The 13,648-nt window shown below is 43.1% G+C and overlaps 2 protein-coding genes across 3 annotated transcripts in view; both read left to right on the top strand.

Annotated features, from left to right (window-relative positions):
- The window catches only part of pigq (phosphatidylinositol glycan anchor biosynthesis, class Q), a 15,915-nt gene extending 7,882 nt beyond the window's left edge, over positions 1 to 8,033 (top strand). The window contains exons 8-14 of one of the 2 annotated variants that reach the window (XM_037688447.1): positions 1,636 to 1,762; positions 1,837 to 1,990; positions 3,421 to 3,532; positions 4,322 to 4,402; positions 4,506 to 4,620; positions 7,665 to 7,726; positions 7,804 to 8,033. In XM_037688447.1, coding sequence (XP_037544375.1) covers positions 1,636 to 1,762; positions 1,837 to 1,990; positions 3,421 to 3,532; positions 4,322 to 4,402; positions 4,506 to 4,620; positions 7,665 to 7,726; positions 7,804 to 7,956 — 804 coding nt within the window. In that variant the 3' untranslated portion in view covers positions 7,957 to 8,033. The remainder of the gene's footprint in view (positions 1 to 1,635; positions 1,763 to 1,836; positions 1,991 to 3,420; positions 3,533 to 4,321; positions 4,403 to 4,505; positions 4,621 to 7,664; positions 7,727 to 7,803) is intronic. The other variant, XM_037688446.1, reaches the window with a different exon arrangement.
- Positions 8,034 to 12,061: 4,028 nt separating this feature from the next.
- Positions 12,062 to 13,648, top strand: part of LOC119421055 (ras-related protein Rab-40C) — a 19,100-nt gene continuing 17,513 nt past the window's right edge. The window contains exons 1-2 of the mRNA XM_037688448.1: positions 12,062 to 12,257; positions 12,611 to 12,903. Coding sequence (XP_037544376.1) covers positions 12,762 to 12,903 — 142 coding nt within the window. The 5' untranslated portion in view covers positions 12,062 to 12,257; positions 12,611 to 12,761. The remainder of the gene's footprint in view (positions 12,258 to 12,610; positions 12,904 to 13,648) is intronic.

The following is a 13,648-nucleotide window of genomic DNA, read 5'->3' as shown; positions in this document are numbered from 1 at the left end:
CCGTGTCCTCCAGAGACACCTGGAGCGGGCCGTGTCCTCCAGAGACACCTGGAGCGGGCCGTGTCCTCCAGAGACACCTGTAGCGGGCCGTGTCCTCCAGAGACACCTGGAGCAGCCTGTGTCCTCCAGAGACACCTGTAGGGGACTGTATCCACAATCTCATTTTTTCTGTCTCTACCCAATTATAGACCTATATCTAATCTAACTTTAATTAAAAAAATTCTAGAGAAAACAGTTGCTGGTCAGTTACATGATCATCTGCAACAAATAATCTGTTTGAAAAGTTTCATTCAGGGTTTAGAGCTCACCACAGCACTGAATCTGCACTGGTGAAAGTTACTAATGATATTCTCATGGCCTCTGACAATGGACAGGTGTCTACACTGGTCCTGTTAGACCTCAGTGCTGCATTTGATACAGCTGGTCATAATATTCTATTACAGAGGCTTGAATATGATGTTGGAATTACAGAAAAAAATCTAAAATTGGTTTAAATCATATTTATCTGATAGATTCCAATTTGTAAATGTAAATAATGAATCTTCATCATACACCAAAGTTAGTCATGGAGTTCCACAAGGCTCAGTGCTTGGACCAATACCCTACTTTATATATGCTCCCATTAGGTAAAGTTATTAAACAGCATGGGATAAATTTTCATTGTTATGCTGATGATACACAGTTATATTTGTCCATGAAACCCAATGAATCCAATCAGCTACTTAGACTACAAGCATGTCTTAAAGACGTAAAAACCTGGAAGACCCTAAATTTTCTGCTTTTGAACACAGACAAAACTGAGGTTTTGGTTTTTGGACCTGAGCATCTCAGGAATAAATTTTTCAGTCTTTCTGCCTCCTTGGATGGCATTAATCTGTCCTCCAGCTCTAATTTTAAAAATATTGGTGTTATTTTTTATCAGGACATGTCTTTTATCCCCCACATTAAAAATGTTACTAGAACCGCCTTCTTCCACCTGAGTAATATTGCTAAAATTAGAAACATCTAAAAATGATGCAAAAAAACTGGTTCATACTTTTGTCACATCTAGACTGGACTATTGCAATGGTTTGTTATCTGTGTGTCCAAATACGTCTTTAAAAAGTCTTCAGTTGATCCAAAATGCTGCTGCCAGGGTCTTAACTGGAGTTAGTGGGAGAGATCATATCTCTTCAGTTTTAGCATCTCTCCATTGGCTCCCTGTCAAATCCAGAATTGAATTCAAAATCTTACTTCTAACCTACAAAGCTCTCAACGACCTAGCTCCATCTTATATTACAGATCTTATTGTTCCATATTTTCCTAACGGAACACTTCACTGTCAGACTTCAGGCTTACTCACGGTCCCTAGAGTTTCCAAAAGCAGAATGGGAGGAAGATCTTTCAGTTATCAGGCTCCTCTCTTGTGAAACCAACTTCCAGTTTCTGTCTGTGAGGATGACACATTGTCCAGTTTTAAGACTGGACTTAAGTCACCAATGTCCATGCTCAATAATCCAGGTATAAAATTCAACAATTTTCAGTCAAGTCATCTGGACGATTTTTTTTTGTGCTGAGACGTTTCACCTTCCATCCAGAAGGTTTCATCAGTTCTCATCAGAACTCTGACCTGCTCTGCTTCCTCCTCTTCCTCAGCACGTGGCCCGGGAGCTGGAGGAGCTGCTGCAGTGGTTGATGGGAGCTCCAGCCGGGCTGAAGATGAACCGGGCTCTGGACCAGGTTCTGGGCCGTTTCTTCCTGTATCACATCCACCTGTGGATCAGTGAGTCTCAGTACAGACACTCACTGACACACATTTGGACCTGGGTTCAGACTAACGCTGCTGCCCCCCCACAGGTTACATCCACCTGATGTCTCCGTTCATCCAGGGGATCCTGTGGTTCGGTGGTCTGTCTGCCTGTCTCGGGCTCACCTTCGCCCTGTCGCTGCTCTCAGACATGGTGGCACTCTTCACTTTCCACATCTATTGTTTCTACGTCTACGGAGCCAGGTAGGCCCTGCCTCAGCAGGCAGAGTATTTAATCTCTAAATCTAGACAGGGCTAATACGAACACAGTGAAAAAGCTGGGCAGTCAGCCAACCAAACTGTTACAGCAATAAATGATGAACAGGGAGCTGCATGCCACGATAACGCTGAAATTAATATGTCTTAGTAAATTTAATCAGTCACTGTACGACCGAGTCATCAACTGGCATATCGGACATGGAGGACTTTTTTGAAAATCTTGAGTTTCCTTCAGTGGCTCCTGTTCTCAGTGAAGACCTAGAGAAGGAACGAAGTCTATGCTCAATAATCCAGGTATACAATCCAACATTTTTCAGTCAGGTCATCTGGACAGTTTCTTTTTTTTTTGTGCTGAAACGTTTCACCTTCGATCCAGAAGGCTTCATCAGTCTCTCTTCATCACTCTCTCACCTTGGGACAATTTAAAGTTACCATTTAGTGTAACGTGAAGTTTTTGGCCTGTGGGAGGAAATTGGAGCACTAAGAGAAAACCAAGTCTAGCAAAAACCAGGTCCCAGTTAAACCAAGTCCAGTTTTTCCAGTGTGTAAAGTTTGTTTTCCTTCACCACTGAACGAAACACAGAGGGATACTGACTCAGCATTCCCACAGTTACTTGGCTGAGTCATGCTGTCTCATCATGTCCACAGTAACCCTTCTGTGGATCCAGGATTATTGATTATTTCTGGATTATTGAACATGAACCTTGATGTCTTGAACCACTTTGGCTGTGGCAGCTTGGCAGGAGTCAATGGGGAGAGGACAGCCCCCAGAAACCATCTAATCATCAGTAAACTTGTTGGTCCACTAAAGTAGTGTACTGCTTAGTGGGGAAAACAGTTTTTTTGTGACTTCTCAGACTGATGAAGCCCTTTGGATAGAGGGCGAAACATCTCTCAACAACAACAACAAAAAAAAAAAAACTGTCCAGATGACCTGACTGAACATTGTTGGATTTTTTACCTGGATTATTGAGCATGAACCTTGAGATCTTCTGTGGATCAATGTGGGAGCAGGTGAGCAGGACAGGGGTCTCCCAGAACCACAACAGAATCTCAGCATCAAACCTGACAATATTTTTGGGTTTTAATTTGTATGAAAACTTTTGTCTCCTTTAACAGAACTAATAAGTTCCACCAAAACCTCTGACCCCTGAACCTTGAACCTCAAGCCTCTGAATCTTTGAACCTATGACCCCTGAACCTTTTGACCTATGAACCCATGGACCTCTGAACACTTGAACCCTGAACCTTTGATTCTCTGACCTCTCAACTTGAAGCTCTGACCCCTGAACTCTTGAACCTCTGACCTCGAGTCCTGAAACTGGGCCCATAGATGTTTAACTGACTGCTGCCTGTCTGTGTCTCCATCTGTTTGTATGTCTGTCTATCTTCCTGTCTGTTTGCCTGTCTGTCAGGCTGTACTGTCTGAAGGTCTACGGTCTCTCGTCTCTCTGGAGACTCTTCAGGGGGAAGAAGTGGAACGTCCTGCGGCAGAGAGTGGACTCCTGTTCCTACGATCTGGACCAGGTGGGTCCAGTTTTTGGTTTATCTGCTTTATTTATGAACCCAGTGGGAGGAGAAGAACTGAATGTGAGGCAAAGAAAGCAGGACTTAAGAACAAAGTCTAAAGTGGCTGCCAGACTCTGTTTTCTGTCTGCCTTCAAGTTCTGCTGGTACATCCATCCATTATATTTTACCTGCTTCTTCCATTTTGGGTCACGGAGGTCACCGGTGCCCATGTCTGCTGGTACACTCAATGGCAAATCCAAACAGCCAGAATTATTGGACATTCCGCCCAATCCGTGCTTGATTAGCTTTCTCCAAGATTGAATCCTTTCTGGTGAGTTCCAGGAGCCGCAAGTGGCCTACGATTCTCAGAAATCGCATCCAGCTTGCGTTTGAGCTCAATAAGCATATGAGTCTGAGCGCTTGAAGCACAAATTAACCCTTCCTTAAGGCTGGCAGCTTTACCATGGCCAAAACTGCTGCCAACGTCTTCCTAATTTGTCAGTATCCCAGGTATCCGCCAATTCCAAAAAGCAGAAATCCTGTTATCATAAATCCAATAATGTACACATCTTCTACGGCCTCCACGGACAGCACAGATTGGCACACCATCTTCCACTCACTCCAGGGATCAATGACATGTCCAGCTGCGTGGGTCCGTTCAGGTCATGAGGGGTCTCAAGTGCCCTGTCGTCTGGTGGAAAAAAAATTATCAATTGCGTTGAGGGACCAGCTGATTAAATCCATAATCATTTTAGACTGAAGTCCAAAAAAGAAGCTGAAGGTTCTGTTTGTATGTTTTTGTTACAGCTTTTCATCGGAACGCTGCTATTCACTGTCCTGCTGTTCCTGCTTCCCACCACCGCCCTCTACTACCTGGTCTTCACTCTGGTGAGGCACCCTGTCCTGAGACAACTTCTTTAGATGGAACCTTGATCATTTGTTGTTTATTTGTCCCACCTGTCTGAGTTCTTGTGTCCCACCTGTGTTTCAGCTGCGGCTGGTGGTGGTCCTGTTCCAGGGTGTCCTTCATCTCAGTGTGGATTTCATCAACTCCTTCCCTCTATACTCAATGGTTCTGCGTGTCTTTCAGCCCTACAGACTGGCAGGTAAACCAGAGAACAGGTTCTGAGTGAAGGACAGGTGTGGGGGACGGGTGGAATATTTAAGGTCAAATGAAGATTATTTCCAGGTTAATTTTAGATTAATTACATAATTATAGATTAATTAAACTTCTTCTATAAGTCTGTTATAGAGAGTTCTATCTCTTCTGCCATCATCTGCTGGGGTAGCAGCACCAGAGAAAGTGACTTAAAAAAGATCAACAAGCTCATAAAGAAGGTTGGTTCAGTTCTGGGGACTCCTCTAGGACCTTTGGAGATGATTGTACAAAGGATTCTTCATAAAGTGAAGAACATTATAGACAACCCTCAGCATCCTCTTCATCAGACTGTCATACAACAACAGTGTCTTCGGTCAGAGGCTTCTTCAGATCGGCTGCAAGACAGACCACTACAAGAGATCCTTCCTGCCCACAGCCATCAGCATCTATTACAACTCTAATGAAACCAGGATGATGAGTTACAACAACATTTAATTTCCCTCTGGGATTAATAAAGTATTTTTGAATTAAATTTAAAAAAAAGTTAATTACAGGTAAATTACAGATTATCCATCCATCCATTATCTTCCGCTTGTTTCGAAGGTCTCGGGGGCAGCAGCTTGAACAAGGAGGTCCAGACTTCTCTTTCCACAGCCACCTCTTCCAGCTGTTCTTGGAGGACTCCAAGGCATTTCCAGGCCAACCGAGAGATGTAGTCTCAAGCATGTCCTGGGTCTTCCCCAGGGTCTCCTCCCAGTCAGACATGCCCAAAGCACCTCCCTACCGAGGCGCCCAGGGAGCATCCTTACCAGATGCCCGAACCACCTCAACTGACTCCTCTCAATGTGGAGGAGCAGCGGTTCTACTCTGGGTCTCTCCTGATAACTGAACTTCTCAACCTATCTGTAAGGGAGAGAGTCCAGCTACCCTGCGGAGGAAACTTATTTCAACCTCCTGTATCCACAATCTCTTTCTTTCAGTCACTACCTAGAGTTCATGACCATAGGTGAAGGTAGGAATGTAGACTGACCGTTAAACAGAGAGCTTTGCCTTACAGCTCAGCTTTCTCTTCACCACAACAAACTGGCACAGAGTCCGCAATACTGCAGACACTGCACCAATTTGTCTGACAATCTGATACTCCATTCTTCCCTCACTGTGAACAAAACAAAACCCCAAGATACTTGAACACCTCCACTTGAGGCAGAACCTCACCCTTAACCTAAAAGCAACCCACCCTTTTTCAGTGGAGGACCATGGCCTTGTTTCACAATCCTGTCTAGGGTGTGGCTATCCTTATTGCTTGTACACTTTTTTCTATCACATCTTTTCCTTCCCTTCACCTCTCTATTAATATGCTTCAACACAGAGCTCTGTGATAAGCCAGCCTCTTTAGCAAAGACCTTTTGTGTTGTTCCCTCCTTGTGCAAGGTGTCAATGGTCATCTTTTGGACAACTGTCAAGTCAGCAGTCTTCATGATTGTGTAGCCTACAGAACTAGACTGAGACCATTTAAAGGTCTTTGCATGTGTTTTGAGTTAATTAGCTGATTAGAGTGACACCAGGTGTCTTCAATATTGAACCTTTTCACAATATTCTAATTATCTGAGATACTGAATTTGAGGTTTTGTCAGTTATAATCATCAACAATAAAATAAATAAACACTTGGAATATATCAGTCTATGTGTTATGAATAAATATAATTTACAAATTTTACATTTTGAATGGAATTACTGAAATAAATCAACTTTTTCATGATATTCTAACTTTATGACCAGCACCTGTAAGCCTCTCTGACTCTGACTGATCACCATTCATCCAACCTTTATTTAAACAGATAAATCACATTGAGCCTCGAAGACTCTTTTACAAGTGAGACCTGTTTGGACAGACAAAAACAGTGGTTAACTGGACACATGTAGGAGTTGGAGGCGAAAAAAATTCCTATCAGACTTTTTTCTTTGCTGAGAAAAACCTCTAATATTGAAAAAACATCTCGCACAAACAAGCACATATTTACGTAGACATTCTGCAGAGCAGGAAGAAGGAAGAGACGAGAGCGGTCAACAACGCTTACAGATGCTCTCGAGGTCACTGTAATCAGTCAATGTCCTCCGGTGAGATCCATAAACATTCTCGAGGTATGTCAAGGAATGGCCATCATAAAGGCAAGCAGCGTGATCGGGTCCAAATTTGCTGCTGACGACTTCCTTGATTGTAGATAAAAACCAGCACCAGCTGAATCCAAAAAGCAGGAACCAGTTATCGTAAATCCAATTAAATATGCGTCCTTAACATCCACAGATGGCAGCAGAGATAGACACATCATCAAGTCTTCCAGTCGATGAGATATCCAGCTGCGTACGTGCCAACAGGGTAAATCGGCTCGCCTAAAGCCTGTCTTCTCTTCGAAGAAATGCTGTAAATTGAGTTGAGGGACCAACTGGTCAAAACAAGTCCATAATTATGGTTCGGAAGAAATACAAGAGAGGCTCAGAAGCAGTTTCACAGACAGACAGAGCAGCAAAGCGGAGAGGGAGGGAGGGAAGCATCCGATCTCGGCTTGAGCAAGTGGTGAAGTACCATCTGGTAGTGAGTTGGATCAGACAGTGAGGAAAGATGCTGGAAAGACCTGGTTGACCCAAATGTGTAGTGAGGGTTTGCTAGAAGCATCTGGTAGAAGAATCCGTAGAAAAGATCTTCAACTTGCACCTACGGGAGAGTTTTAACTGCATCCCAGCTGAGGCGGGGGCATTGAGTCAGAGTGGGCCATGTTCCGCATCTCAATTGTTGAGGTAGCTGCATTGAGCTGTGACCGCAAGTTGTTGGTGCTTCTGGCGGTGGCCGTCCTCCAACTGATTACAGATAAAGGTTGATTGCAGGTTAATTGATTACTTCTTCATTCAACCTTTATTTATACAGGTTAGTCCCATTGAACCACAAGGACTCATTTACAAGAGAGACCTGAACTTGAAATTACTGAAAAACCTGAAATTACTACAGGGTAAATTAAAGGTCCTTAATAATAAATGTGTTGTTTGTTCTTCCAGAAGGTGTAAAGTTTAGGGTTCTGTGTGACGAGCCCGGCACCGCCCTCCACCTGCTGATGGAGGTAATACTTCAATGCTTCACATCACCCGTAACCCCGACTCAGTCCAGAACCTCCAACTGTTTGTTGTTCTTCCTCAGATAAACCCGTTGACCTTCGGCTCCGTGCTCCAAACGTACCGCACCACGACCTACACCTGCTGCCCCAAAGACTCATGGGTCGCCCTGAGCAGGAAGCTCTTCATCGGAGAGCTGCTTTACCCCTGGAGACACAAGACCACCAAGACCAGCTGAGGAGAAGGCAGAGGCGTTTACCAGCAGAAAGCTAACCCCTCAGAACCCTTCAGACCCTCAACCTGCCTTCAAAACCCTTCAGACCCCTTAGACCTCCTCAGACCCCCTCAGACATTCCCTGAGCTGTTTGGTTTTTATATTTGCTCATTTTCAAAGTTCCTAATTTGTCGTGCTAATCAATGGTGATAGATTATGAATTGATTAATCCTGACGTGAGGAGCATGGATGGGAGGAAGAACTTTCACTAACCTGAGGGTCTGAGAAGAAAACTTTAGATTTCTTTAGTTGGACTTTAAACATTTAGGTTTTCACAGTAACCAAGTTTGGATGTTTTTCTGTGACTGAACCTTGTTTTTCTAAACTTTAATAAAAAAAAACTGAATCAGTTTTCATCCTGAACATTTCCTTGCGTTGTTGATCTTGTGTTAAACAAATAAACAAACAACATAACAAATGAAGCCTTTGAAGGCGTTTCTTCTTCTTCTTCTTCAAATCAATAAATACTAATTGTCTTCCAACTCCAGAACCTACATTGTTCACTGGCGACCCTTTAAAGTTTAAAGACTGGCAGTTGTCATTTGAAATCCTGATAGAAAGAAAAAGCATTCCAAAGAATGAGAAACTATTATCTCAGAAAGAACATCGGTGGACCCACGAAGAGAGCGGTTGAAGACCTTCTCCTAGTGGGTGCAGATGAAGAATACGATTCAGCTTGGAAAGTGCTAGAAAAGCGTTTGGAAGTCCATTCAAAATGGGAAAATGCTTTAGAGACAAGCTTAACAGTTGGTCTAAAATAACTCCAAGGATGGAAGTGAGCTGAGGGAGTTTGCTGACTTCCTTAAGAGTTGTGAAGCTGCAATGTCACACAACGACTGTATGAAAATTCAAAAACTTTTGCTAAAACTTCCAGAGTGGTTGATCACAAGATGGAACCGGACAGCCATGAAATTAATAAGAAAAGCTAGTAATGAAAAATATCCATCCTTTCACATTTTTTTAATTTTATATCCACTGTAGCTGACTTATTATGTGATCCCATAACCTTAGTACAAACTCGCAAAGGTTTGGAAATGAGTAAACACAAACACTCAGGCAGCCAGGTTATTCAAGCAAAAACATTATGGACAAACTTAAGCCACACATATACTGTAACCTGTCTTGTCTGTAAGTGAAATGGTCACACACTTGATAAATGTTTCACATTCACAGAAAACCCAGTCCAAGAACGTATCAAGTTTGCACAAGCAGAAAGGCTGTGTTTTGGATGCTTCAAAAGAGGACATCATTCAAAGGAGTGTGATACCAGGAGCAAAGAGTGATAACTCTCAAGACGAAGACGAAACAAACACTGAAGAAGGAGATAAACCAACGATCTCTAATAGAGTAACTCAAACAACCTCAAACACACTGACACCTTCAATAGTACCTGTCTGGGTTTCATCAAAAAAATCACCCAAACAAAGAAGTTTTAGTATATGCACTCTTTGACTCACAGAGCGATACATCCTTCATTTTGGACGAAGTAGCCCAAGATATTGACGGATAAAGGTAAAGTCAATCTGCGACTGTCAGCTATGTCCACCAAGTCAACAGTAATACCATGTGACAAGCTGGTAAACCGTCAAGTTAGAGGATATAAGCATGAAAAGAGAATCACATTGCCACCAGTCTATACAAAAGAGTTCATCCCTGTTAACAAATCACATATCCCGATGCCTGAAACCGCCTTAAAGTGGCCTCATCTTCAAAGGCTGGTGGATAAGCTACCTCCAAAGATCGAATGCGAAGTTGGTCTTGTTATAACTGTGAACAAGCCCTCCTACCATGTGAAGTTCTTGCAGGCAAGGTGAACCAACCCTATGCACAGTTAACCAACCTTGGCTGGAGCATAGTTGGTTGCTCATCTCAAGTTCAAAACCACAAAGATGTCATCAGCACGAATCACAGAATCATTGTTCGTAAAGAAACCCGTGTTACAACCAGCAGTTGAACTCAAGCAACATGTGCATTTTGTATGCAGAACCCAAGTAAAAGAAGTCAGTCCAAGTGATGTGATAAAGGCTTTCGAACATGATTTTCTGAAGCACGCAACAGACGACAACCCAGTCCTGCAGGAAGACATTCTGTTCAGGTCAAAGGTGACCAAAAGCATAAAACGAAAATAAATAAATAAATAAAAACGGGCACTACAAACTCCCATTACCATCCAAAGCAGAAAATCCAGCCGATCAGTCCTCAAAATGTTTAGCTGCTACTCAATGAAAAGACTCAAACATGACAAACCCCAATTTCCTTTTGGAACAAGATCTTCCAGTTAAAGAGGAAATGGTGGGAGAGGTTGAAAAAACAGATCTTCAACTTGGTCATACACACACACAGTCAAAGGAAGTGAACCCATTTCTAGAGCATTTAAAAAAGTTCTCAGATTGGTCGAGAGCTGTAAAGGCCATTGCCAGACTCAAACGATTCATCAAAGAGCTTAAAGGTGCTCAACAAAGAACAAACCAAGTAACAGATCTTGAAGAGAGAAGAGACACAGAAGTGTTCATTATCAAGTTGGTGCAAAGAAACACTTTTATTAAAGAAATTTCTCTTTCTGTCCACACCATGGTAAAACAGTTTGAACCCTGTGTCAATGCTGCGAGCCTTGCTGCCCTTCCACTTGGTCTCTTGGACACATAAAACATTAACCTTCCTTCTCAGCATCATGTCAGCCAACTCTCTACCTTTTGCCTGTCACTGTCCCCACATTTAGAGTTGAAACCCTCAATCCTACATTCTTTTCATTCATTCAACCTTTATTCATACAGTTTAACCCCATTGATCCTCAGGGACTCATTTACAAGAAAGACCTGATTTAAACAGAGTGATGACAACAGTGGATGACAAAGACAACAATAGACAATCATAAAAAGCATACAAATTGAGAAGAACAAATGAAAGAAAATGGTATTAAAATAACGAAACAAAAACAGCTAGGTTGTAAAGTGATGTAGAAAACCAAAAGCAGGAACATCTGTGTTGGTTTTCTTAACAGATGTTTGAAGCCATTGGTCAAGGTGTTCCAGGTGCTTGAAGGGGCGTTCATGTAAATAATGTCACCGTAGTCACATTAGTCACATTCTTAACTTTCCTCTTCTCTCTCTGTCTCCTGACACATTTCCCTCCTCGGGGTCTTTGACTAACAGTAGCACAATTTCTGTCAGCACCCTGTTTGTCAGCAGCACTGGTGGCGGTCGTTGTTAACCAGGGCCTCGACCGATCCAGAGTCTCTTTGAACTCTCATTTTAGTTTTGGCAAAAGTGTTTTTCGTTGGATGCCCTTCCTGACACAACCTCCACCATTAAGCTGGGCTTGGGACCAGAACCAGAGATACTCTGCTGGTGCTCCCTGGTGGTTGGTTTACAGATCTCACTGTGATTAAGAAAAACCTAATTACAGGGCACGTCTCAGAATAGGAAAACATCCAAATATATTTTATAAAGTGATGCTTGCACCAAAACAAACTATGCAGCTTATCTACTATTTAGTAATGTATAATCTCTTCAGAAATAGGAGCTGTGTTTTAGTTTTGTCCTTTAATCTCAGATGAGCCTTTTTTAAGTGATGAAGATGATGATAAATTGATACTGTCAGAAGAAAACAATGATGTTCATTCAACCTTTATTTATATAAATTAATCCCATTGAGCCTCGGGGCCTCCTACATGAGAGAATCGGAATGGTCTATTTAAATTTAAAATGATCATGTTGATCAGGTGTTTCTGTCTTTGTTCTGTTGGAGAATGGTTCATCTTTGTTATCCCCACCATCTGCGCGTTGTTGACTTCCCTCTGTGACGGACACTTTCATTAGCCAATGGTAGCCGCTGTTTGTTACACACTGTCCAATCAGATACATCATAAGGTGGGGCTTATCGCTGCTTGGGCGGGGCGTGATGCGAAGGGGCGGGCTCTGATCTGTCAGCGTCAGTGTTGTGAGCTCTGAGGAGGAACATCTGTGAGAAGAACGGATGGATGGATGGAAACCGTCCGTGCTGAGATTATCCGGACCAAGCTTCACAGATTGGGATGGACGTAACTCAGAAGCTGCGTGGTTCCACGGCAGATGTGGGATTATTCAGGAGAACCTAACGACGCTGTCACGTTACAGTTACTTTTGTACTGGGATTCAAATGAAGAGGAGCGGGGCCTGAAATGACCTGACGGAGTTCAGCTGGCTCAGAAAACCTTTTCTCTGAACAAAACAAACACTTTTCTCTTTAACATTGCTTGGAAATGAATCTTTGAAGCTAACATTACGGTGGGACGTTGGTTTTAAATTCTACTTCTTAAAGCAAAAGTGATGATAGCTAGCCTAGCCTACTAGCTGTAGGGCTAGCTTCTTGTTGCTAAGGAGCAGTTTAACTGATTAAACATCTGTTACCATGGAAACAAATTAACTGATTAAACATCTGTTACCATGGAAACAGGAGGGGGGGAGCAAGAATATTATTCAATTCAGTTTATTTATATATGAATACAAATACATTTATTATTTTATTATTTAAAGTTACCTAAAAAACACTTTTTTGTGTACTGTTTTTATCACTATCTTTGAACTTTTTTAAAATAATTATTTTTAATTACAGAATCTGATTTTTGTGGTGTCTTCAGTCTGGATCCTCAGCTGGGACTGGGAAACGAGCCCAACACAGGCTCCTGTGGTGGCCCCTCCTTCAGAACCTTCATGGCATGACGGGCTTTGTTTTGGGTCAAACCAGAAGCAGAACATACCGGTCCAGCTTTCAGCCTGCCGGGCTGTGAGATGAGTAGCCAGGGCAGTCCGGTGAAGAGCTACGACTACCTGCTGAAGTTCCTGCTGGTGGGAGACAGTGACGTGGGCAAAGGAGAGATTCTGGACAGCCTTCAGGACGGGTCAGCAGAGTCTCCGTACGCCTACAGCAGCGGTGAGTCCCGCTCCTGAGGCTCGTTTACTTCCTGCTGGGCCTCGAACCCTCACACATGGAGGGGGGTCTGAACAGCTGGGTCAGAAGTCCTGAGCCCCAAACTGAAGAACTTAATTTTATGACCTCTTCATCTAAAACACCCACAGAGCCGGAACAACTCACGACTTATTGGACCTCAGACTGTAGTCTGTCAATTTTTGTCCTGCTGCTGTGTCTGGAACAACATGTTTCAGTGTTGCTCCGGTCCCATACAGACTAGTTACAGCAGGTGTTGCTCTGGTCTCATACAGACTAGTTACAGCAGCTGTTGCTCCGGTCTCATACAGACATGTTACAGTAGGTGTTACTCCGGTCTCATAGAGACCTGTTACAACAGATGTTGCTCCGGTCTTATACAGACGTGTTAAAGCAGGTGTTGCTCCGGTCTCATACAGACTAGTTACAGCAGGTGTTGCTCTGGTTTCATACAGACTAGTTACAGCAGCTGTTGCTCCGGTCTCATACAAACATGTTACAGCAGGTGTTACTCCGGTCTCATAGAGACCTGTTACAACAGACGTTGCTCCGGTCTCATACAGACTAGTTACAGCAGGTGTTGCTCTGGTCTCATACAGACATGTTACAGCAGGTGTTACTCCGGTCTCATAGAGACCTGTTACAACAGATGTTGCTTCGGTCTCATACAGACTAGTTACAGCAGGTGTTGCTCCGGTCTCATACAGACATGTTACAGCAGGTGTTACTC

The sequence above is a fragment of the Nematolebias whitei genome, chromosome 15 (genome assembly GCF_014905685.2).
Source record: "Nematolebias whitei isolate Nwh7 chromosome 15, NemWhi1, whole genome shotgun sequence".
Taxonomy (NCBI): Eukaryota; Metazoa; Chordata; class Actinopteri; order Cyprinodontiformes; family Rivulidae; genus Nematolebias; species Nematolebias whitei.
The sequence above is the reverse complement of the archived record's forward strand: the minus strand, read 5'-3'. Positions and strand labels throughout refer to the sequence as shown.